Genomic DNA, 26727 nt, shown 5'->3' on the forward strand with positions numbered 1-26727 from the left:
TCAAGAGTTTCCTTTAGGCTAATGGTTTTGGGCTAATGGCTCTTAAAACCACAAAAATATGACAAACGAAAGATGGGTGAACAGACCCTTACATATTCCTCAAAGATCTTCCAATTCCTTTACAATCAAAGTCCATTCAGCCAAAAAGCTTGGCTAAAGTACAATGGTCTAGAGTTACGAGTACTTGTGTAAGAGTCTTTATTAGACTGTCTTGATGCTTCACATGAAACCAACACAAAACTTGCACCTACCTCTTCTAGTGTTAATAGGCCCACCTCGCATAGCCAGTACCAGCTTCAAAGTGCAACCTTCTGAAATGCTGCGAATAGTCAACAAAAAAGGTGAAGTTTTGTAGTACTCTCAGTTCCCAATAGTAATAGTTATATTTGGAACAGTTTGTTTTAGTTTTATCTTACACTCACTTGTAATCATTCAAGCAATAGTCATCCTCCAACTCCACATTATTCCAAATTAAGTGCTGCTGAGAGACAGGAATACCTTCAAAAAGACAACATTAAAAATCAGTCAATTAGTATAACATTACTGTAGAATCTTCTTCAGAGAGACTAAAAAATGGTTGACTTTTCCAGCCACACCACTTGCCAGACATTATCCACGCATTTAAATACATTGCAAGGGCTACAACTTTAGTCTAAAGAGCTACCACCCATAGTTAGGGTTTGTCTATACAGCAAGTTGAGGTGTATTGCAACTCAGGGAAGCACACCCATACAATTAGACCAGGCTCCACCAGGTGCAGTATTTTTACTTCTGTGTCTGTAAAAATCTTAACTTTCAGATTCTGGTGCAGTATCCACGGCTGTGCAAAATTTGCACTGCAAACACTCAAAGGTCTGTTTTTTAAACTACAGAAACACTTTACTAGTCTTATGTCTGGTAAAGCTCGTTATTAAACCACACCAACATTTTAGGATAAATTTGACATGACAGCATATTATTTGAAGGAAACAGGGTTGAAATGCTGAAGAGCAGCAGTGTAGATGAGGTCTGTGTTTTGCACTGGAAATTACAGGAAGTCATGTGTTTCACTTCATGGCTAACTTTGTTTTCCCTCCATGCATATGGACAACTCACTTACTCGTTGGCACTCATTTAAAGCAAACTGTGCAGAGCTCAGTAATGACCCTTTATACCCTCCTAAAAGGAGGGTGACAATTTCTAATCTTGATTTCTTGGGTAGACTCACAACCAGACTCAGGTTTGAAAGGAAAAATATTTTTAATCGGCAAGTTATTTAAGACTGAGAGGTCAAAGGCACAAATCACAGTTAGGGTGTTGGTCTGTCTGCTGGGCCTTTGAAAATTAACAAAGTGTCAGGTGGAAGCAATTCTGTCCAAATGACTCACACAAAGTACAGTACATTTTAAGACTTCATTAAAAACTTTCTACAAATAATGTAAGTAGAATGAAACTATATGGAAGTCACAGACTGCCTGCCTGCAGGAGAGGTGTAAACACTAACCTTCGTGTTGAGGTACAAGGGTCATTGCACTGGACGCAAAAAGCTAGCACTCCCTAATGCACGCAAATACCTCCCAAAACACAGCAGTGGAGAATCCTTAGCTTTTGCATCTCTGTTGCTCCTATACATATTCCTTTCTTAGTGGCCTAGTAAGGTGGAAACGGAAAAATCATACCCATTGTATGGTTTGCGCTCCTGCTGGCACTAGTAAGATTCCTTCAGAGGACAATTAACACACTGAGAAAGAGTTACTTGGCCTTATGAATGAATTATGTTTATCCAAATGGCTCTTCATAGCCGAACACTAAAATTACATTGTAGTATGTACACTTCCCTTCATCCACTAAGACACTGAAAATTGAGTTGTGCTCTGACAGAAGAAATATGGAAGAGGATGCTGTTCTTGTATACAACTGATAGAGTAAAGAGAGGTGCAATTACTCCTTGGCAGGATCGAGTGATTTAAATCCGATTTAGAATCGGGCTGAGGCTCTGTTTGAAAATATGCGATACTGCAACTTTAGATTATAATTTAAATTCATTATAAATTATAAACACTGTTTTAAAATGCTACTATTGGGAGAGTCTTTTTTAAATTTTACAGAACTGCTATAAGCAAACCACAAAACACTAAAAGTTGAGACCCTTATCCTGAAAACACTTACGCAGGTACTTACTAATTTTAGTCCCATGGTCAGTGGGACCACTATAAGTTAAGCATGAACATGAGTATTTGGCGCATCAGGGGCTAAAACTGTATTTAATAAAATATTCTTCTCTTTACGACATAAAATCTCTTATTCCATTTTGTTTTGTGCTAACAATGTAATGTTACTTAGACTTTCAATACATAAACAATTATTGTTTCTTTTTTTTTTTGCACACAGGCCAAAGTTTGCAAAAACAGGGGCCTATGGGTGCAATTTTCAAAAACATCTAAGAGACGTAGGAACACAAGGGCCATGAACTTCAAACTGCAAATCCTGAAGGAAGACTATCGGCTGCTGAAACATTTCAGCTTTCTTCACCTGAGGAAGTTCAATATACTGTATAGGAAGGTGATACTGATTAGCAATACAGCATGGTCTATTTGCTTATCAATTTGGTGTCTAAGTTTATGATGGTCAGGCTGTTAATGAAGCCACGGACTTAGTCTCTGTCTGCATACAGCAACACTTTGAGTGTGAAACTTTTTAATAGGAAAAAATAGTAAAATCTGAAATTCTACTTGCAATTAGGAAGCTACAAAACATTCACTTTAGCAATTTAAGACTACAGAACAGGAAATAAAGAACTAGCAGCATGGAAATGAGTAAAAATTATTTTTTTAAATGATGATTTTAAATCATCCTGCTTCATAGTCAAATTCAGCCCTCAGTTTCAGCCATGAGTACACGATAAGTGTGCATGTTCGTAAATGAAGGCAAATTTTGGCACAATGTGTGTAAGACTCACTATGGCCACAAAGAGGAACAACAGAGGGTTAGGGTGCATAAGCATTCTCAATCTTTGTAGATCTTGATGGATGAGAAGTTACTAAGTGACTAGTAATTAGAGCTCCACATGAACTTTCTAATGATTAGCTTTTTTATATATATGTAGAGAGAGTATTTTGCAATTTAAACAGATAGAAGCACAATGATCTTAAGCTGACAAAAAGTAGCAAGTTTGCCAGCTACAGGCAATTTGTAAGAAATGGATCTTTTCCTTACTATACATTTTTGGCCTACAATAATATCACCAAACAAAAAACTTTATATTATGTTGTAGTTTACATAACATTTGTTCTTAATTTGCTTAATCCTAACACTTCAAATATTTGAAGCAGATCATAAGTAGTTTCTATTGACCTTTGTATAAAGGATAACAGAAAAATACAACACCTGCATGTAACAGTGAAGAGAAATTTTCCTTTTTTGGTGATAAAAGCCTCAAATATTTTATAATTCATAAGAGCCATTTCTTCGCAGTTTCAGTAAAATAACAGATACGAAATACACCAAAATTACACCTGGTAATTCTAATGTCTGTATGCTCAATACTCCATTTACTTGTATATTATAATACTTAAAAGTGAGGGTATAGAATAGTGTAATACAATAGGAGTTCTTAGTAATGTTTGCTTGATAACCTAGAGTACACTAAGTCAATTGGAAGAGACAGTAAGTGACCGAGGAGGATACACCTGGCATCAACTATTCATGATATCCAGTTATGACACTATAGGACCCCAAACTCACCACCTCCACAGAGCTCTTGTTATGGAACACTGCACAATGTCTGTGATAAACTGCAGCAAGATACAACTTCCATAATTTAGTTTTTAAAGTGATCTTGCCCAGGTGTGCATAATTTTAATACTACATTGTTTAAGAGCAGGAAGAATGGTTATCAACATTAATCAAATGTCTTGTAAGATCTGCCTAATATTTTGAAAAATATAAGCTGCAAAATATTATGATACAGCAGAATGGTTTGGAACAGTAATGACAGATCATGGTAAGACACAAATACCAGTAAAACTGGGTTGAGCAGAGATGTCACACTTTCGTGAGCAATTATTCACTAAAAAAAGTGATAAAATGACATATCATCTCAATGACTCTGGATATTGACAATATGGGTTTTTCTAGCTGCCATCCCTGTAAACTCACCCAAGCAAACTGAAAGTCAAGCTGACTTCTGATTTCTGCATCACCAAGATAGACTGCGAGGGCAGAATTTGGCCCATAGATTTACAACCCGTGCACACTGAGACTGCACAAGTGTATCTGAGGAAAGACTTTGACCCTCAAACTGGAATTTAGTCAACAATTATGTCTGATGCACATATGAGAATAGAATCAAGCTCTTAATATCATAACACTGCAGTCAACACACCTAGCAAGAGTTGAGAACACAACAGGGCATGAACAGGTCACAAAAGAGCCAGTCGGTATGTTTGCTGTTGCTACAGGGCCTAGTGCACAGTTCTGAAGCAGAGCTCACATTTTGGAGCGACTGTCACAATTTTTTAAAAAATAAACTATGAACTACAAGTAATGTCCCCATCAGGTTATGGGAGGAGTTGCTTCTATCCCTTCAACATTAGAAGCTGCCAACAAATTTGTACGTCAGCCAGAAAAAAAGGCATGAAATGACATTAGCGCAGTGCCCATTTGAAATCTGTCAAAGTCACCTATGAAGGAGACACGTTCACATGATAGAGCAACAAATCCCTTTTCTTCAGCTGGCTATTTAATAATTGGTCACATTTAAAGTCTGCAGCATGAGCAAAAGTAAACACAAAAACAAGCTGGCAAAAACCAGTGAGTCCTTCTGCAGTAAAACAGTTTTCAACTTAACATTTCTGATTACACAGTCTTTATTGTCTGAATTTGTCATGGTTTTGTCTGCCTTCAGGGGGTGATTTCCAATTACTTTGATAAACTGATAGATCATTTGTTACAAAATGTTCTTTTCCAACAAATGATCTAACTTGACTCCTACAGAGTCAGAAATATTTTTCATTCTTCTTAAGATGACAGTACTTTTTTTGGTGGGGGATGCTGAAAAGAAAATAATTTTACTCTTTGCAATAACGGACGCACAGACACTCATTTTTATGCTGTTTCCTATAAATCCTACATTTAAAATGCAAATAAAATAGTATCCATTTCTGAAGGTTCATATACAAGGAAAGCTGAATTAGGTGTAGGATTGCAGGATTGTAGTTTATCTTCTATGAGGAGACAAATCTGCATACAGACTCAGAATATAAAACTGACAATGATCATGAGGATCACACAGAGCCACCTCTTCCTATGAAGCATGTGGCCCTGCTACTGGGCAGTTCTAATCAGTACTGAACAAGTAGGGCTCAGCTATGTCTCAAGGTTGCATCAGCTCAGCTGGTCAATTGGAACTCAGGGGAGGGGATGAAAGCAAATTCAGGTTTTGCCTCTCTCCAAACATCTACTGCCGCTCCAAATGACAACCTGCTCTGCAAGAGCCAGGGAAGCAATCCAGGTCCTCTCCCCGCCTCTCTGCCCTCAAAAGCAGAGGGCATAATTTACATTTCTATACAGCACACTATCCTTTTCTCCCCTCTTGGGGCCAGCCTGTCAGAGACAGCCCCTGAAGTTCAATCCCATTCTGTCTCACTACATCTTCCAGGTTTCCTTAGTGTACCTGCTTTAACATGCCAGAAACATCTCCTCCACCCCACAATATGTCGATCAGGAAACAGATTTGTATTTAGTGCTGTAACTAAATAGTCTGTTCCCTTTTTTATTATTATTCCACCTTGTATTTTATTACCCCAAATATTCCTCTGAAGGTCAATCTATACAACTGGAACTTTCAACACATATTTGCAAAACCCTCCTCCAGGTAGGACTATCTGCTGGAAGAAGTCCTTGTAGAATATTAATTGACTTTTTAACATTTACTGTCCCTGACCGAAGATGTTGAGTTGGCAAAGCATTCTTTGCTTTGCCTAGGAGATCCTACACTGGGGAATTTTTTCTAAAAATGCAAGCCAGTTTTAAACCCTCTTACAGCAAGAGGCGTAAACAAGATTCCAGCAGCCAGAACTACTTTCTACAGCAGATATAAACCCCAGCACAGGCAGTACCACAATTTGCAGTGGTGGAGCTTGCCTCTGCAAGAAACCAGAGTAAGCTGCAGAGTTCAATCCACTCCCACTGCTTGCTTTTCAACTGAAATCAATTCTGTGACATCACAATAGGTTGCTGTAAAAGTAACCACCCGTTGATCACGATTTTAAGTGGTAAGGAACAAGACTGATGCTGTTTATATGTAATGCACTTGTGATACAGAATATGAAGAGAACTGGAGGAAACATATTTCTAAAAAGAACATTTATAAAAGGTAGATCCAAAAAAGAGAATCGTGATCTCAAATACTGGCAGGTAAAAACAGGAAAAATTGTTGTGTATTTTGACTTAAGGAAAGACAACTATGGGCTGAGGGGTGACTTTACAAATGTAAAAGGTTCACTTGCGGGGACATTAGAGGGAGTTGGGTAGGGATCACTTTCAGTCCAACAGCAACAGAAGAGATAACCAATCATTCCAGTCTCCGCAGTATGTTTTCAGTAAAAGAATTCATATTTACGATTTCATTGTATTGCAGTCCAAAATCTTACCACTTTATGATCACTTTGCTTGTGTTAAGTCTTGATCTACATCTACAGAGTGATTTATTGTCACGTCCATGATAATCAATCAATATGCTGTTTCTTAAAAACCCTAGCATGCTATCTTAATATACAATTTCTGCAGGAAGTGAAACTGATGTGGTGCAGGTTGCTGCTGATGGCAGTCCTATTCTGAGGAAGACTGACTATGAGAGCATTTAAATTCTTATGCCATTGCTATCACAGACAAATGAGGCTCTCTTTTTCACTACAGCATCTGCAAAGTCTCATTAAATGGAACAGTTCTGGGTGAAGCAAGAATCCAGGTTACCACTGCCTTGAAGATAATCAAGTGGGTTTTGCTAGGACAAGTTTGAATCTTTGCATATAAGTTTGCTGTTATGTGCATGGGCCAGACTGCATGTGTGGGAACAGATCTGTGGCTAAAAGGCATGACCACCACATCAGCTCTGGTTGAGCTTCAAGCAGTTTCACACGCACAGAGGGTTTAGATGTGCTAGAGGAACTTTGGGGCTCTTACCTGTTATCAAAGTTTACCTGTGCTCTTCATACCTGGTAAAATCAGCAGAGAGGTGTTGGGGCTGTTCTTGGTGAGATATCCAGCTTTCTTAAAGCAGACATCAACTATTTCCACGTCCCTAAACCTGCCCAAGAAGGTCAGATTATGAAATAGGGAGCAGGAAAGTGGCTTTGGCAGCATTTGAAATATTCATATTTACTTGGTCCCCATCTGCCTGTTTTCAGGCCTGGTTACAGTGTAGACAATGCACTGGTGTCTCCTGATAATACAACAATGGACAAAAGAACAGTTTTCTTTGCTAGTTTTTAATTCTGCCAGCAGCATTTGTTATAGTTGACCATTGTTGAGTGCAGACCTTGCACGGAAATTGTTAACATGATTCTGTATTTCCCTCACAGAAATCCCACAGATTCTGTATTTCCTTCTCAGAGATCCTGACCTACACAATAGCATGGGGTAATTACTTGCCTGTAACTTACATGCAAAACTTACACTTACAGTGTAAGATGGGATGTTTCACCATGGCATTCTATTTTCATGTACAAGCTGATCAACCGCAAGTCAGGAAAAATTGCCTATCTGCCCCTACACAGCACATTGGGGAGGAACTTGGGGTCTTTTAGCCCCACTCCATACAAGTGATTTTCAGAGATGAGCACTGGTGGACTTTTGTGTCTTCCACATTTTTGTGGAGTGTATTTATCCGTAATTTAAAGCCTATACAATCAGATCCATTATTCAGGAACGTCAAGTAGTTTACCACTTTCCCACTCTGAGAAGCGCAACTTGTAAATCATAAAGTTCAAGTAAGTGGTACTATTTTTAACGATAACACAACCTTTAGCGACAGTCAAATTCTCATTGTGATCCTCCCACAAGTTAGACATGCCTAGCGCAATATGCCTATTCCCTAGCCTCCAGATTTTTTCTGCAGGAAATTCAAGCTCCTTTTCCTCACCACCTTCAAGGACTTCTACAGATTTCCATTTTCCTTACTCTTCTTTCTCCCTATGCACCACCAGCTCTGCTCACCTTAATATGCTATTTCCTTCTTCCACTTACAGCTCCAGAACTTTTCCTTACATACTGCCTCCCCTTTTCCTCCTCTTCTTGGAGCAGCTCTCCTGCTCCTGTGCATTAAGCAACTGGACTCCCAGCAGAAGCAGTACGTCTCAGTCAAGGGAGATCATGTGATAAGCATAGTGACTATCAATGCAGATAACATATTCAAAGTGGATGTTGGTGGAAGTGAGCAAGCTTCTTTGTCCTACTTGGCATTTGAAGGTGCAACCAAAAGAAAGACCAAATGTGGAGGTGGGAGATCTTATTTATGGTCAATTCACTGTAGCCAATAAAGACATGGAACCAGAGATGGTCTGTATAGACAACAGTGAAACAGCGAATGGAATGGGAGTAACTGGACTCCCTTCCCCCAAATCCCTTAACTCACTTGATTTGGCTAGCATTCTGCCACACATATTTACTCTCCACCACCACACTTGGCAAAGATGAGAACAACAAAAAACAAAAACAAAAAACCACACATACCCAAACCTCTTCCTCCACTCGTCATACAACCCATATCCCCACATCCTCCACAAGAGGTTTAAGAATTTATGAAGTCTACTTAAGGCCTTATCTACATGAAGGAAATTCACATCTGTATAGCTACATCGGTGTAGTTACACTGGTAAAAACTCCTAATGTAGACATGCTAAACTGGCACAAAATGGGGCTTACAACAGCACAGTTGACTCTGGTACCGGTGCAAATCCCTCTGTATACCGGTGTTGCACAGTCTACGTTAGTAGTTACACTGGTGCAAAGCCACTAATTTAGTTGCACCAGTGCAAATTTTCATGGAGGTAGATTTAATCCTTAGAGTTAGGCCTCCTGGGAGTGAGGCCGTACTTCACAAGATGCGTTAGATTTAATAATTAACAATAAGTCCCCATCCACTGAATAAAGTCTTTACATCCTGGAGAATAAGATCAGCATAAAAGGTGTTTTAACTTCAACACATGCAGCAAATTTGTCACTTTAAGAAAAAGCAGAGTCCAACTCCTGACTATACCTAGAAACAGTTAGTGAACTACAGGCAAGACAAATCAGCAGCTTCTTCACATTAAAACTCCAATGCTTTAAAACTTTAGTATGTGAACCAAAAAGTTGTGTCTAAAATAATCCTCTGACACAGTGAATAATAGTTCCAAAAAAGGAGAAATTGTTACAGTTTTACTAGTGATAAACTGTGCCCTTATAATACCTTAGCAGGATGTACAAAAACAAAGAGGAGTAAATTACAAGAAATGTCAGAAGTCTCTTTAAACCAGAGGTTACTAAACCATTTATGTACAGCATCACCCAATTAATTCCCTATCTTGATCTTCAGCACAATTATAATTAAGGGTCATTTGCAAATTGACTTTTCCTTTAAAATGATATACAATGTGCTGACTTTATAAAGGAGAGAGACAAGTACCTTCCAATCTTTGAATTTTAGCTTTCACGGAAATCACGGTTTCAAAGGGAGCCACTCGCAGCTCAAAGCACGTTCCTGTAAGCGTCTCAATAAAGAGCTCCATAGTTTCATAAAAAGGAAGTTTGTAGTGAAACGGTCCCACGTTATCATCATTGAAAAAAGGAGGTTCTTTCTTGTTGGCCATTACAAAGGATTTACAAATTCCTTGTGGAAAGATTAGTTTGGAAACGTCGCAGACAACTGTGTTCCAGCTTTGAAAACTGGTAACGCGTATTGCTGTTCATGTTTCAAATGTTGCACCTAAGGAGAACACAAGGGCAGTTTCAGCAATGGCAGGACGCGCTCTTTGGCAAACAAATCGCTCGCTGCTGACTTTTAAACACAAGGAACCATTGAATAAACTGGCGGTTAAAACCCACAAGGCAGGCAGCCGGGCGGTGAGAGAGAAGCGTAACAGTGCTAGGTTAGCAACACCACCGGAGATAAAGCTCTAGCTGCGGGAGAGGGACGGGGTCACAACAGCCCCTCCACGAGGTGTGCCTAGCACGTGCCTAGGAAGCGCCCATCCCCCTGGTGCCAGTGTTGACCCCGGCCCCAGCCGAGGAGGGCGGTGCTCGCTCCGCGCACGCAGAGCCCCGGGCTGGCTCCTGACAGCAGGGCGAGAGCCCTGCCTTGAAGGGCGCCCGGGCAGATCGCCTCCTGGGCCCCGCGCCGCCCGGCTCCATGGGGGCTGCGGGGCCCCGCGGGCCGGGCCGGGCCGAGAGAGGCGCCTGCAAACAAAGGAGACTGCGATCCCTGCCGGGCGGCCCCAAGCCCTGCGCAACTCCCCGCCCCGCCAGGAGAGCGGCCCCGGGGGCGGGGCAGGCGGGCGGGGCGGGCCCCGGTGGGGGAGGGGGGCTCGGGGTCTCACCTGCCGCAGCCGCCAGGCCCGCGCGCGGGGTAGCGGGAGATGAGCGCCAGGCCCCGCCCACCGCTCCTCACGGGAACCCGCCGCCGGCCCTGGGCGCCCTCATGGAGGAGCTGCCGCCGGGAGAAGGGGACAGACAGGGAGGGGGAGCCACCCCCTCCGCCTGCGCCGCCGCTGTCGCTAGCTCCCTAAGCCACCACCGCGCCTACCTATCCTTTGTGACATCCCCTCCCTCCCACTGACCAATGAGGCGGCCGTTCTTACAACCGCTGCCCAATAACGTCGCCACAGGGGCGGTGCTTCTGTAACCAGCAGGGGCGGGTGTCCCCCAGGCCTTAGCGCTTCCTGCTTTCTGCTTGTTGTGGTCGTTACGAGGGGAGGGGAGGGGAAAGGAGGAGGAGAACCCGGATGCAGCCTCTCCCTCGCTAGCAGTAGTCACGTGACGCCGTTCTAACTTGGTTGCCTCAGGGGCTGATGGGAAACGTAGTTTCAATGGTGCCAGGCTCGGTAGAGCGGGCGGTTATATAGGAAATCGACCACTTCCACCTCTCCCCACCCCCACACACCGCTTCTGCCCGCCATAATTAAGCAATGCCCATAGCCAGCAGTTCGGGCAGAGCTCTTTGCTCCTATGTCATCAGCCCCTGCTTCATAGGGGAATAGGTACCAGATATAACCATGCTGCTCTAAGGCGCTGAACCTTCACAGACAAGCACTCTCACCCTTACCACCTCTTCAAACAAAACTCAGCATGTGATTTACAAAAAAAAAGTTTGGCTCTGCTGAGGTTCAAGCTCTTCTTCACTGCCATGAAGGACTGAAATGTTGGGTGTTGGGGGTTGTTTTATTTCAGGTTTCAGAGTAACAGCCGTGTTAGTCTGTATTCGCAAAAAGAAAAGGAGTACTTGTGGCACCTTAGAGACTAACCAATTTATTTGAGCATGAGCTTTCCTGAGCTACAGCTCACTTCATTGGATGCATATCGTGAAAACTGCAGAAGACATTATATACACACAGAGACCATGAAACAATACCTCCTCCCACCCCACTGTCCTGCTGGTAATAGCTTATCTAAAGTGATCATCAAGTTGGGCCATTTCCAGCACAAATCCAGGTTTTCTCACCCTCCGCCCCCCCCACACACACACACAAACTCACTCTCCTGCTGGTAATAGCCCATCCAAAGTGACAACTCTCTTCACAATGTGTATGATAATCAAGATGGGCCATTTCCTACACAAATCCAGGTTCTCTCACTCCCTCACCCCCCTCCAAAAACCACACACACAAACTCACTCTCCTGCTGGTAATAGCTTATCCAAAGTGACCACTCTCCCTACAATGTGCATGATAATCAAAGTAGGCCATTTCCAGCACAAATCCAGGTTTTCTCACCCCACCCCCACACACAAACTCACTCTCCTGCTGGTAATAGCTTATCAAATGTGATCATCACATTTGTGCTGGAAATGGCCCACCTTGATGATCACTTTAGATAAGCTATTACCAGCAGGACAGTGGAGTGGGAGGAGGTATTGTTTCATGATCTCTGTGTGTATATATAATGTCTGCTGCAGTTTCCACAATATGCATCCGATGAAGTGAGCTGTAGCTCACGAAAGCTCATGCTCAAATAAATTGGTTAGTCTCTAAGGTGCCACAAGTACTCCTTTTCTGTTTTATTTCAGTTGAAGCACAAACTCTCTAATCATAGGGGTAGAAGGGACCTTAAGAGGTCATCTAGTCCAGGCCCCCCTCCACTCTTGGCAGGACTAAGTATTATCTTTCATAGGCCACCCAACACCAGAACCTAAGGTTAAGAAAAACATAGGTACATAAGCTACAAAGAAAAGGCACGGTGCTGCTATTATGCTAGGGTGATGAGATGTCCTGCTTTTATAGAGACAGTCCTGATGGGTAGGTTTTTTTCTTATATAAGCTCTTATCCCCCACCCCCATCCCAATTTTTCACATTTGCTATCTGGGCACCCTATATTACACCAGCTTTGGGTTGCATTTCATAAATAGAGAGCATGTAGATCTTAGAAACAGCACTGGTCAACCAAGGGCCTCTCATCCCCCTATCATTATGGAATCTACTTTCTCCTATCTTTCAGTATAGCATCACACTGAGCTATCATCATTAACCACAGAACAGGTAGAGCACAAAACCACTGCCCAAGCTTTCCCAAATGTGGCTTTACTAATGCAGATCAGCTGTGAGCTAGACATACTCCATACAGGCTGAAAGGAAAGTTCTCCCCTACTGACCACCTTCGCTCCTTGGCCTCTCTTGGAGGACTAACAATAAGAGGAATAATTAATGCTCTGTGTGAAGAGTGGGTTTTGTGCTGCATAAGACTTGCATATAGGAACTGGACTAGGACCCCCTCAAATTCACTTCACACATGCTTGAACAGGCAGTAGCAACAGCTTTCTATCAGTGGTTAATTGAATTCTACTTAGCCTGGGACAATCTGTAGTCTGAAACCAACTGAGTTAAAGCAAGTAAAACCAGACGTAGTTTGGTAGCTGAGGGATAAAGCAGGGGGAAATACACAACACCAAATATAAAAAGGGGAGGGTATTTTTTTTGGAGGGAGTGGGGGAAGGATAATCCCACTTCTCAGATCTTTGGTGTCTAAAGGCCAAGATTTTCATCTGACTACTGAGCTTGGTAACCCAACTGGAGAAACTTGACAGGAGCTTGAGTTTTAGAAAGTACTGGCCACCTAAAAAGCTAGAGAGACTTTTGAAATGTGCTTCAGGATGAACATCACAAGTCACTTCTGAAAAATTAGGGTCCAACTATGCAACAAAACACTCAAACCCACTCTCCTGCTGGTAATAGCTTATCTAAAGTGACCACTCTCCTTACAATGTGTGTGATAATCAAGGTGGGCCATTTCCAGCACAAATCCAGGGTTTAACAAGAATGTCTGGGGGGGGGGGGGTAGGAAAAAACAAGGGGAAATAGGTTACCTTGCATAATTGCAAGGTAACCTATTTCCCCTTGTTTTTTCCTACCCCCCCCCCCCCCGACGGTCTTGTTAAACCCTGGATTTGTGCTGGAAATGGCCCACCTTGATTATCATACACATTGTAAGGAGAGTGGTCACTTTAGATAAGCTATGACCAGCAGGAGAGTGGGGTGGGAGGAGGTATTTTTTCATGCTTTGTGTGTATATAAAAAGATCTTCTACACTTTCCACAGTATGCATCCGATGAAGTGAGCTGTAGCTCACGAAAGCTTATGCTCAAATAAATTGGTTAGTCTCTAAGGTGCCACAAGTACTCCTTTTCTTTTTGGAAGAAATAGGTAAGGGGGCTCCATTATATATTTGGTATATAGGAAATTGAGAGGCAAATAGGAGATGCATTTAGAGAAGGAACCCCAGTCTGGGCTCTTGTGGATGTGGGTGGCCCCTACATCACATCAGGGGTTTGTCTTATCTCCATCTCTCAGAACAGAGGGAGATACCCTTATTTAGTCCCCCACTGTTTGTTTGGAGAAGCAGACAAATACCCACTCATGGGGCTTTTACCCATGTAGGAAGAACGAAAAATCCCCAAGCAACATGGTTCTCTAACAGGAGTCACAGCTGCTCACACCCCCAGGGGAATAAATACTAGTATAAGCAAGAGGAGAATTGGGTCCCCAAAGTGTGACATAGGTGCTGTCTCTTGATGTTTTACATAGCATATGTTAACATATATGACCATATAAATATACCACACTACACATTGTGCTTATGTTTTACAAAATATTCACCCACAAATCACAAACTCTTAGCAAGCTATTCAGAGAAGGTGGATCTAGCTTATAATGTCTGTCAAAACCAGACATTTTGGAACTGGAAACTAACAGCCTTAAAATAAATTCATGCAAGGTCAGCTATAACTCTGAGGCTCCTGGTATAGTGCCCTAAGCCTGGCACTGCTGAACCAAGTCCATTTTCAATAAGATAGTAAACAGCTCACTTCACCCAGGAGAGCCCAGAAACAAAGATTGGTTTCTTGGCAGCACAGTTCACCAAAAGAACAAGGCAGGTGTAGTTAGCACCTGTTAATAAACTAACTGCTTCACTTTTTTAAAAGGTGATTAGTTTAGCTTTTAAATTATGCACAAGTCAGAATCACTGTAGCTCTCTGGCTTCATGACCAGTTAATATACATGCCTGAATTACACACGATTTCTCACCAGCATAGAATGACAAATATCCTCTTATACCCTATTTGGAAGGCTGTAAACTGAGGCTTTAAATATGCCATGGACCCTGGACACTATCCTTCCAGGATAGTTTGTGGACCTGTTTTAGCAGGCATTAACTGACCACCAGTTAATGGTATTACAAATGCAAGGTTAATGTTGTGGGGTCAACCTAGGCTGAGCCCAAGGGCAAACCAGAGCTGGGACAAAAGTCTGTAAATGCTATTTAAGCCACTCCACAATCATAGTAATTAAAGTTAAAACAGCATCACACATCCAGGGGCAAGGCAGACTGGCAAAGAAGTGAGGTGGAAACTGCCCCTGCCCCATGGAGCAAGTGAGACCTTTCATCTCTAGGGCTACCAGTCCTTCACTTGCATTGTAAGAATAAGCTCTTTGGGGCAGGGATGTTTGTACAACACCTAGCACAGTGGGGCCCTGGCCCATGACTTGCGCTACTGCGATACATAAACACTTTCTCAGCAATACCAAAAGATTCCGATATGAATAACTGAGAGGAGGAGGAAAAAAAAACCATTTGATTTCTTGAAACCCCTTTAAAGCCTTTATAATGCAAGGGAAGGGAATGAAGGTGGAACTCCAACATTGTCACATCTCTCTTTCTGCAGGTCAGATATGGGCATTCCCATAAACCCGGTGATGACATGTGCCACCGAGCCATTCACACTGGATTATGACACAGACCAGGGAGACAGCGCTAGCTCAGTTTTAAAACCTGCTCAATGAGGACGCCCACGTTCTCCTCTCTACACATTTCAAACTGTCACTATTATTCCTGTTAATGTTAACGGAGCGGTTGTCAAGGTAACAAGCACAACTCTTCAAGGTTTGCACTGGAGCTTCCCCCTCCGCCAGATCCTGCTGTTGCTGACTCCTGACCTCTAGCCGCATTCTGAATGTTACTATCAGTCACGCCAATTCAAGGGCTGGGCGGGATAGAAAGCAGCTATCCCGAAATTAGTGACAGCCACTGTCCAAGTTAGAAGGTACAGGAAAGCTGAGCATCCGTCACAAGAATCACTCTTGCAGGAGTGTTTACTGAGCGACTGCTCAGAGTGTTTCTTCCTACGCTGACAGCTAAGGCAGAAGAAGTATTTTGATTCTGAAATTGATGCAGATCAGAAAGCACCTTTCACAATAAGAGAACAAAAGCAGGTCTTCACTAATGGGCTGTAGGCAGGATTTGACACTCACCCAGCTCACAAATGAAACCTTCCACATAATATAGACACACACACACACCCCTACCTTGCTCTTCTAGGACACACTAGTGCAGGGGTGGGCAAACTTTTTGGGTCGAGGGCCACACTGGGGTTGCAAAACTGTCTGGAGGGCCGGGTAGGAAAGGCTGTGCTTCCCCAAACAGCCTGGCCCCCATCCCCTCCCACTTCCCACCCTGACTGCCCCCATCAGAACCCCTGACCCATTCACCCCTCCCTGCTCCTTGTCCCCTGACTGCCCCCTCCCGGGACCCCCTGCCCCTAACCTCACCTCCCCCCCCCCCCCGGGACCCTACCCCCATCCCACCCTGCTCCCTGCCCCAACCCCTATCCACACCCCTGCCCCCTGACAGGCCCTCTGGGACTCTCACACCTATCCAACTCCCCACCCCCCCACCCCCCGGAACCTCTGCCCTATCCAGCCACCCCGCTCCCTGTCCCGACTGGCCCGCCAGAACCTCCTGCCCCTTATCTAACCCCCCCTCCCCTGCTCCCCACCTACTTACCATGCCGCTCAGAGCGGCAGGACTGGCTTATTGGAAAGCCTAGGAGGTGTGCGGGTGCAAGTGGTGTCATAACTTCAGGAGACAGTAGAGGAGGGGCCAGGGGCTAGCCTCTCCAGCCGGGAGCTCAAGGGCCGGGCAGGATGATCCCGTGGGCCAAATCTGGCCCACGGACCATAGTTTGCCCACCTCTGCACCAGTACTTAGGTTCTGTTGTCAAAGCGGAATACACTATATTGCGCTGCACTACTGGACGTACAGATCTATTTGCTTCCTTTCTAGGGGCACTATCAACTAGTTTAGGTCCAAAAGCATTGGTTCAGAAAGCAGGGGAATTATTTTACAAACCTAAGGTGATTACAGCTTTTTAACTGGTTTTCTGCAGGCTTGGAAACCCAGATACACCAGTATTGTGCTGAGGCAGGAGAACTTGTAAGTGAAAATGACCAGTCATTTCACTATCTGTCTAGGTAGTTCTATGGCACCCACTCCTGTAGTGCAGGAGTGTCCATTAACATTAATGGATTCGCGGTCAACACCTCCGTGAGTTATGGGAGTATTACAGAGTGGGAACTGAGACAGAGAGAGTAAGGGCCTCACCCACAGCTCACTTACATCAATGGGAGTTTTTCCATTGAGTTCCAGTTTTTGGATCATAAGTCAAATAAGAAATCCAGGGCAGAGCAAGAATGTGAATGATCCTTCGAAAGCAAAAAAATTCGCCTATTTCAAGTCATGCCAGTGACCACGGAAAACTTTAGTTACATCTGGATGCACATCCCTGGTGCCTCAGAGATAAAGGGATCATTTCACCCTTGCTCAGCATTACAGATTATGAAGGTGTAGCCAGACAGCCAGCCCTCCCCTCCCCGCCCCCCTCAGACCAGCATTGCTGGAAACACAGGAGGAAGCCGGAACAGGGCACTTAACATATATTCCAGCACAGCCTTTGAAGCTGTGAAAGCACAGGTGTACTGCTACAATGTGCCTCTGGGAACAGATACAACGATTAAGGTCACAGCAGGCAGAGGCCCTGTGACAGACATGGCTCTTAGCCCCTACTAAATAGCGTGATGCACACACACCAACATCCTAGGTGGGAAAATATTTACCCTGATAAAAGAAATGTCCAGTAGTCGAAACTTATTGTTTCTCTCCCTTGCAAGTGTAAACTACTCTTGAGAAAGCTGGCGTCACCCCGACAGACCAGCCTCAATTTGGCATAAGAAAGGAGAAAGAGAATAAAGGAGTACAGAGGTATAAGTAGGGGACCTACAGCACCATGATTTTTGAGTGCTTTTCCCTATCTATCTGCTGGTCAGATAAGTGACAGCCTCCCAAGGCTTCTGCAGCTAAGAGGGTCCCTAAGCCTTGTCCCTTATTCGTCTTTCCGCGGAATTGAGTGACCGATCCTGGCTTGGCACCGCTGGAATCGAGAGATACAAGGAGGGTAAGAAGCACCCACACCTGATCTCCTATCTTTAGTGTACACATATTTTGAAATAGAGCTCTATACTTTGTTTTCTTTCTTTGGGATTGTGGCTTCAGTTTTGTAACTTGTTTGTGTGTGTAACATCTCTACATTTAAATAAGTAGGCACTAGCAATTTTGTAACCACATGATTAGAATCTAGCTTAATAAATTTTGGTAACCATTTGTGCATAAGCCTGACTTGTTTTCTCTGGTTTACTGTAAAGCAGCCAACACAATTAAAGAACCTCAGCCGTTTTTGGCTCTAAAGCCTGGCCATTAGGTGAGAGTACTAAGAGCCTAGCGTTGAGTTGTGCCGCCTCCACGGGGCAAACTCTTGGGGCACCTGTCAGTCAATCCTGGCTGCCCGCTGCGAAGGAGCTCTGAGCTCTAGCAGTTAAAGTCACGGGTGGTTAGGACCTTGGGGCATCCGTCAGCCTAGCCCGGGCTGCCCGCCGCGAAGGGACAGTGCGTCCTAGCAGTTAAAGTCACGGATGGTATAAACGGGCATAGCTGGCACCTCACCAAACATCCTTGGCCGTCGGCTAACAGAAGGTCCCCAGACTAGCCTAGCAAGGCTAGAGCACTGATTTACTATTTTATTCATGGGACTGTTTTTATGCCAACTCCTGTCGTACCATCCTACTTTCTAGTTAGCTGTAGCGCTCCCTAGGTTCTATTTGCCTGGGTGTTGGTAGAAACACGACAGCACCGTGATGCTGTGCCAGCTCAGCACGAAGGGCTGCACGGCAATGAAGCATGAACGGCATGCAGCAGAATGCCATTCCACCACTTCTCAATGAACCAAGATAGGCTGAGCCTGTAGCTGCATACTACCACAAGAGCTCAGATGCAAAATGACCCAGGCATTATTATTTAGAGTGCCCTGAATAACTATGGAGCTGTATATAGGGCACAACAACCGGTGTCTGCATTCAGGAGTTCTGAAATTTTAATGGATGTTAGATTGTCATTAAGCATCCAAGTTTACCATGAATACTGCCAACTATTTCATTGCTGATCATTTAAGCATAAAAACTCCAGACTGAGATCATGGGCACAGCTGGACAAAAACCCCTTTCCCTCCCCCTGCTACCCTGATCTTTAGTGATACTGGAAAGGATAAGGCAGAGAAGTTATCGTATCCCTGCTCAAGGAAGTCAGCTAAACTCTGACATAAGCAAGTTGTGATCATGCAAAGTTTTGAGGTGGCAGCTATTTCAGATTTAGAGTGTTCTTCCAGTCCACATGCTGAAAGAGGCTGTGCTCTAGACCAGATCACTTACAAATTGACAAAAATTCAGAAGACGCTTTAGAATGTCAAGTTTGGTGAGAAATGCAAAATTCACACGAGTTTAGTATCAATTCTCACAGGATAACGAGAGAGTTAACTGGTGACCTACCTTTCCAGCTTCAGATCTAACTGAAGTTCACACTGGATTTTTTTTTTTTAAAAACATCCAGCCATCTTGCTGACAGAAGTGGATTTTTACACCCTTGTGGAGTGCAGACTCTAGGATTGTGATGGAGACTCAGTTACTGACTCATTGCCATGGGGCTGCCTAACAGATAGGCATTGAGTCACTCAGGATTATATGGTTACACACCTGGGCCCTTGTTCTTAAAGCACAGCAGATGCAGAGACATTTAGGGGAGGAATGCTCAGAAAGCAGAAACATCCCTTGTTTTCCTCTTTCCTCCCTACTTTTGAAATAAGCCACCCCCATCCCCGGGATTGCGCCAGGTTCTGCTTTCCAATGACATTACCTCTACTGGAAGGTTTTCAACGGTTGTATAGCTATTGCATCAAAAAGCACCACATTAAAAGAACACTAAAGTGGCAAAGTCAAGCACCTGAAAGTTGGGAGATAGATAATGGAATTAACACCTCTCTCTTCTCCACATTGCCCAGGCACCAGCAGATGACTCAAGGAGACACTCTTCCTGTTCTCAGTTTTGGTGCCCAGCACCCTGGCAACCCCACCAGCCAGGAGGAACAATTGTAGGGAAAGTCCAGCTCATTCCCTGCAGCCTGGAGATGGAGCATGCTCAGTCACCGTGGCAATGGCGCATAGCCGGTCCAGTCACATATAGGAGATGAAAAGGGGACAGAGCATGCTGAATGCAGATAGAATCTAGTTTGCACATGCTCAGTAGATACTTGTTAGAGGCTTATAACTGGGCCAAATTCAGGGAGACTTGCCCCAGGGAGGGTAAAAAGCACATCTGACACCAGGGCAGCTCCCCTGCCAAAATTCGAGCCCCTGCTTCCAAGCCCAGAGCCCAACTTTCTAATGGCACAAATCTGAACATCCTAGCCCCGCCCCTTCCCTAAGGCCCCCATCCGCTCACTACATTCCCCCTCCCTCAGTGGCTCGCTCTCCCCCACCCTCACTCACTTTCACTGGGCTGGGGCAGGGGCTTGGGGTGCAGGAGGGGGTGAGGCCAGGGATGAGATGTTTGGGGTGCAGAAGGGGGCTCCAGGTTTGGGGGGGTCTCACCTTTAGCAGCTCCTAGTCAGTGGAGCAGCAAGGGGCTAAGGTAGGCTGCCTGCCTGTCCTGACACTGCGCTGCACACACCCCGGAAGTGGCCAGCAGGTCTGTCGGTAGTAGGCGGGGGGGGGGAGGGGCATGGACGCTCCCCACACTGCTCTCACCTGCCACAGGCAGCACCCCCCAGCTCTCATTGGCCAGGAACCAGCCAATCAGATTGCAGAGACAGTGTTCGGGACGGGGGCAGCACGCGAAGACCTGTGCTCCCCCCCCTGCACCCGCCTAGGAGCTGGACCTTCCAGGGTGCAGTGTGGTGCCAGGACAGGTAGGGACTAAGCTGCCTTAGCGCCGTAGCATCACCGACTGGAGGTGCTGACTGGAGCCGCCAGTGTCCCTTTTTGATCTGGTCTTCTGGTTGAAAACCAGACACCGGGTCACCCTACCAGAGGTCCTAGAGATTCTCAGTGATTCCAAACATTATGCGCTGTAGATGGGACACAGTTTATACCATTGACTAGGTGTGCCCAGTGACATACAATAAAACACAGTTATCGGGTAACACATTTAGGGCCTGACCCACGAGAGGTGCTCAGAATCCTAACTTCAGTGAGAACAGCAAGTGCTCAACATCTCTCAGGTTCCTGAATAATTTCTGGGCTCTCCAATTACTTTCATTCTTCGTTAACTGTAAATGAGCTTTAACGGGGGGGGGGGGGGGGGGAAGGGAGGGAAGATGACTACAAAACAGTCCCTCAACTGCACAGTGCCACAGCACCAAAGGATCTTGTTCCTCCTCCCACTAGTACCAATGGAAACTTTGCCTCAATCCAATATTTTTCAGCAGCTTGCATAACGTCATGGGCAAAAATCTGTTCTCCATTCCTCTAGTTCTTACTTGGCACCCTCTCCTCCAGGAGGATTTATCTATTAAGCACTGACAACATGCTCCAATCTGTAAGAGACAAGAGGTAAAGCTGCTCCCTGATGGGAGGAACTGACATGAACTTACAGGATGCTCCCAGCAGACAGACTGCTGACCTAATGAGAGATGTGGCGTTGGTTTTCCCCATTTTTGGATCTGGAGGCAGAGTCTGCTAGCAAACAGCAGAGCAGAAAGCAAAACAAGCACAGCTGGACCTGGTTCAGCAGACACCATTTACTATTTCACAATATCAGTGATTTTTTCTATAGATCTGTTCAATAAAAGAACTTATACTTTGTATAATAGATTACATTATCACAGGTATTGCACAAGCTATGTCATCTGGGCAGCACTGAAACAGGACTGCAGAAAGTTATGATTGGAGAATCTTTTTACAGTGTTAGGCGTGATTAGACCCAGTGCAGGGAAGAGATACTAACCATGTAAAGTGGGGAGCCAGTCATATGAATGTCCATGGTTATCCGATTCTCTACTCAAAGAGAGCTGACATAAGAGTACTAGAACTGGACTGGATAACCTCGCAGAGAGGGCCCTCTCTCTGCAACGCCCACCATTGTTTATTGGCCTCCAAAGGCATTCAGTGGGTCATCAAATGTACTAGATGCCTTGCTTTCAGATTTTGATTCAGAGGCTGTCTGTGAGGATCGGCCTTTGAGGGTGGATGCCTTGGCTTGGCTGCTAGAGGAGAAGATATCATCTAGAGAAAGAGAAAAACAGTGATTGAAAAGGAGAGAAGCTGCTGCCAGACTAAGACGTTACACAGAAAAATCCCCAGCACGTAGCAGTTACTGCCAAGGATACTTTGCTGATAAATGCTTTCCTGCTGCTTGTGACATGAAAATGTATTTGTGAGGGCATATGGGGGAGCTTTTAGCTGTCTGTTTTTACCAGGTATAGTCAATGAGAAGGAACAAAAGAAATCCTGATACTTGGCATTTATGCCTGCCAGAGATCTCAAAGCACTGAACAAGCACTAAGTGAAGCATCACAATGCTGAGTTAGGCATTGCATCCATTTCACAGATGATTAAGTCACTTAACTTCTCTGCAGCTCACCCAGCACCATACAGGAAGCCAGTGGCAGAACTGGGAGACAACTTAAGAGACTCATCCAGTCCTGTGCTTTAGAACCATTAAGTCATACTTCCTGCCTACTGATTTGCCCTTTGGAGAATGTATTATTCATGCATTCACACATATGGGTTCTACTGATTAACACTTTTCATCTCCTAAGTGTTGTACAAACATTCACATTCCCCTGGCCCACTAAGGCATTCCTGCGGCTGGCAGTCTGGGAATACCCAGGTTCAAAGAATTAAGAGATTTTTTGCTAAAACAAACGGCAAAAGTTGCCAGCATTGTTACCCAAGGGAGCTGGAAAAGACTCACACTTGGGGAGGAACTTTTACTACTGTCACTGGCACCTCTGGCTCTGCAAATCAGGTACCTTAAAGCAGTACAGTGAAGTGGAGAACGTGGTTCACCTGGGATCAGAACAAGGATGGATTTAGAAATGCATTTAGTGGCACATATGGATCACAGGCACAATGGGAAAGCGTTGAGAAACATTCTCAGGGTTAGAGGAGATGGAGGTTTAACAAGCCCAGTCTCTTTCACAGATGCTGTTGTGCTCATTCATATGCGAGGCAGTGAAACTCATGGGGCCATTAATACTTTAGTATGGAGTTTATTAGTTTCTTCTGTTGCTGTTGGAGTGACCCTAGACAATAGGCCAGACCCAGCTCTCTCCCCGCCACCCACCACAGGGTGGGGTGTCCCATCTGGGCAGCGGCAGCATAGATAACTTCAAAGCTCAGTAGGGTTCACCACAGGTGGTTGCTGATTGTGGGGCTGTACTGAACATATGGGATGGGCTTGGCCCAAATGCGTTTGGAGGGAGGGAAGGAAGAGGAGAAGAAATGCTGAGAAGCAGCTGGAAAAAGAGACCACTGAACGATGGTGGGCCTGAAAGATCAATTACAGGTTAATAAAAGGTTACATACAGCTAGGGCTTGGGAGGTTTTTATTGTTTGATGGACGTTTGCTGCATCCTCTCCACTCTCCTATGCATTGGTGTGGTAAGCTAGCATCTGTTTACAAGTCTGGCACCAACTCAGTGAGTCCATATTAACCCAGGTGCACACAGAGCATCTGTGGAACCACATGACCAAGCCCCTCATCTGGGCTCTGAATGCTGAAGGTTAGGGACACATGGGCCAGAGATCAGGGGTGGACTGCCACTACGTGCCACTCTGCCTGTGCGAGAAGTCTATTCTCGCTGCCCTCCCCCTCCGCTGCACATAGCCACTGCTGTAATCATAGGAATATGCAGCTTTAATCCAGGATAGAATTTCAGCAAAGGAGAGCAGTCTAGAAAGGCAGCAGTATGGAGTAAATCCCAGTTGGCAGCCCTCCAAAATAAGCCATCCAAGAGATTAGCTTCACAGCCATTTAGGGTCCTCCCGGCTTCCATGGGAAGTATAGTGGGTGCTGTAAGGAGTGAAGTTACATCCCTAGCTTACAACACAGGGACTAAAAGAAGGGGAGGAGGAAGAGGGAGCCTGCTCTCTGTAGCAGGGAAAGCAGCACTACTTGCAGAGGAATGCTCAGTTCCCCAGGAGGCAGCATCCTAAGCACAGGCGGAGACAATGTCCAGAGGTCTCTCGGCAGCTGGAATACCAATCAGTGTTGGAAGAGAGGCACTATAAGGATCAGAAGGATGGCTTTAACACAGTCAGGTCCTGACACCCACAGGGGAAGATGGGGGTCTGCACTCCAAAGAATAAGGAATTGAATCAACTGGTTGTATATAATGCTATTGTGTGTAAATATAGGTCAAGTAAAACATGTAAAATGCTGAGCTTGGTGGTCATTGGGAAGAGCGTATACAGGTTATGGTTCTGAATGTAAGTGGGTACACGTGTGTAGAGCATGGTCATTGTAACAAAGGTCTAACTCCCCCAACCTTGCAGCTGTCAGGAAGCAGTCAGGCAGGGAGGGGTACCTCCCAGGCCAGTGGCTTACACAAAACTAACTCCCAGCATTGTACAACCCAGGGACAGACAAGGGCAGACCATGAAAGTAATGGAAAGCCATTGGAATGGAAAAGACAACCTCAGTCTTGGAAAACTAAGGAAGGAGGGTGTTTCCCCTGCCAGGTAGAAAGAAACCCCCCGCTGCAAACCCTGTCAGAAGGGAAGGGGTTTGAAGTGAAGACTCTCCATGTAATGCAGAAGGTAAAGCGTGAGGTGGCATCGTTATGTTCATTGTCTGTGCAACTTGTCTGCGTTGCTTTATCTGACTAGTCCACCTTTGAATCTTTATTTTTTCTATTAAATGAGCTTTTTTGTTTATTTTGAGCCCCAAGCAGTTCTCTGTTGTGCAAACTGTGTGGCCTCAAGTGGACTGATAACTGGGGGCAAGTTTCACTCCTTTGGAGGGGTGACAAATGAGAAAGGAAAAGTCTGAGTGGTTGGTAGTTAAGAACTTGGGGGGCAGATCTGGGAAGCCTTGGGACCAGACAGGTTATTGTGGTCACCCTGCCAAGGAGTATACGCTGTTGGGAGACAGGGTGAGACGATTATGCCTGTAGGCTGGTGACTGGTGTCAGGGCTCTGAGCCATAGCAGCCTAGCATGAAAGCAGCCAAAGTTATAAGGCTGGTGGTAAAAAGAAAAGGAGTACTTGTGGCACCTTAGAGACTAACCAATTTATTTGAGCATGAGCTTTCCTGAGCTACAGCTCATTTCATCGGATGCATACCGTGGAAACTGCAGCAGACTTTATATACACACAGAGATCATGAAACAATACCTCCTCCCACCCCACTGTCCTGCTGGTAATAGCTTATCTAAAGTGATCACCAAGTTGGGCCATTTCCAGCACAAATCCAGGTTTTCTCACCCCCCCACCCCCATACACACACAAACTCACTCTCCTGCTGGTAAATGTGAGCAGGAGAGTGAGTGTGTGTGTGTATGGGGGTGGGGGGGTGAGAAAACCTGGTTTGTGCTGGAAATGGCCCAACTTGATGATCACTTTAGATAAGCTATTACCAGCAGGACAGTGGGGTGGGAGGAGGTATTGTTTCATGATCTCTGTGTGTATATAAAGTCTGCTGCAGTTTCCACGGTATGCATCCGATGAAGTGAGCTGTAGCTCACGAAAGCTCATGCTCAAATAAATTGGTTAGTCTCTAAGGTGCCACAAGTACTCCTTTTCTTTTTGCGAATACAGACTAACACGGCTGTTACTCTGAAGGCTGGTGGTGACAGAAGCCCTTACTGGTCTGGGTAATCCCTAAAACATCACAGGGTTTATGGGGAGAGATTAAAGGAACTAAATAGGTGCCTCTAGGCTAAGCAATGAGTGAAAGTGGTTGTGGGGCAGGGGAACATAATTAGTTTACAAATACATCAGAAACTAGGAGTGATTGGGTGCAGTTCAAAAGACAGCATTCCCAGCAGGAAAGGCTCAACAGGCAGTGACAGCCTCTGGTAAAATGCCACGGTGGGCATTGCTACCAGCCCTTAGCTAAACAGCAATGGAAGATGCTATGCCAGTCCTGTTCTGGGGCTGCCAGGCTGATCAAAGAAATTCAAGTGTCTTCCCTGAAGTCCTGCTGGTGCATTGAAGGCAGCACTACCTAGTCTGGAGCACTGAGCAACTGCCCCTGCATGATCCTTCATTTGGAGGTGCTGTGCCCTTAAACCAACTGAGAACGAAAAAGATGTAAGATCAGGGTGAAGGTACATTCATTTAATGGACATTTCTGACTTGTGCTCCAGGTGCCTCAGTGCCAGAAATGCCACTGCAAACAGTGAGCTATAGTGCTGGAGACTGCAGGATAACTAGAGCTGGGTGCGAATTTTTAGACAAAATGGCTTTGGGTCAGAAATTGTAAATTCATCCAAACTGAGACTGTTGACTGGAGAACGCTCGATTCTGACAATTTTCTGTTTGGAAACAGTTTTGAAATTGTCAAGACGTCCCATAGTTTGGAATGAAAGTAGTTTTCTTTATCAGGTGCTTTCAGATTCATTCTGTCCAAATTTCTATGAATACATTTTATGAAAAGCTCTTGTGAAACCATGCTCAGTAGCTACAAATTAAGGCTGGATTTTGAGAAGCACTCAGCACTGAGCTATCTCCACTCTCTTTGGAGGCAATGGGAGTTTTACCATTGACATCAATGGGAAGAAATGGGCGTCAGGGGTGATTGGCTGCAAGTAATTGGAGTGGGACTTTCAAAGCAGTTTATGCTGTCCTCACTCATTGAATAGTACCATACACAGAAGAACAATTCCCCATTAAAAT

At 44.8% G+C, this 26727-nt stretch overlaps 2 protein-coding genes across 8 annotated transcripts in view; both read right to left on the reverse strand.

The window, feature by feature from the left end:
- ZFAND4 (zinc finger AN1-type containing 4) overlaps positions 1 to 10758 on the reverse strand; it is a 42065-nt gene extending 31307 nt beyond the window's left edge. For 3 of the 4 annotated variants that reach the window (XM_048855987.2, XM_048855986.2, XM_075130726.1), the window contains exons 1-4: positions 10557 to 10758; positions 9647 to 9946; positions 423 to 498; positions 252 to 319 (exon numbers count right to left, since the gene is read on the reverse strand). In XM_048855987.2, coding sequence (XP_048711944.1) covers positions 252 to 319; positions 423 to 498; positions 9647 to 9830 — 328 coding nt within the window. In that variant the 5' untranslated portion in view covers positions 9831 to 9946; positions 10557 to 10758. Of the gene's footprint in view, positions 1 to 251; positions 320 to 422; positions 499 to 7164; positions 7289 to 9646; positions 9947 to 10556 lie in introns of those variants that run through there. The other variant, XM_048855989.2, reaches the window with a different exon arrangement.
- A 10848-nt stretch (positions 10759 to 21606) lies between these two features.
- The window catches only part of LOC125639291 (WASH complex subunit 2C), a 52862-nt gene continuing 47741 nt past the window's right edge, over positions 21607 to 26727 (reverse strand). For all 4 annotated transcript variants that reach the window (XM_048855993.2, XM_048855991.2, XM_048855992.2 and 1 more), the window contains one exon: positions 21607 to 22110. In XM_048855993.2, the coding sequence (XP_048711950.2) occupies positions 21971 to 22110 (140 nt within the window). In that variant the 3' untranslated portion in view covers positions 21607 to 21970. The remainder of the gene's footprint in view (positions 22111 to 26727) is intronic.

This window comes from Caretta caretta, chromosome 7 (genome assembly GCF_965140235.1).
Source record: "Caretta caretta isolate rCarCar2 chromosome 7, rCarCar1.hap1, whole genome shotgun sequence".
In the NCBI taxonomy this organism is placed as follows: domain Eukaryota; kingdom Metazoa; phylum Chordata; order Testudines; family Cheloniidae; genus Caretta; species Caretta caretta.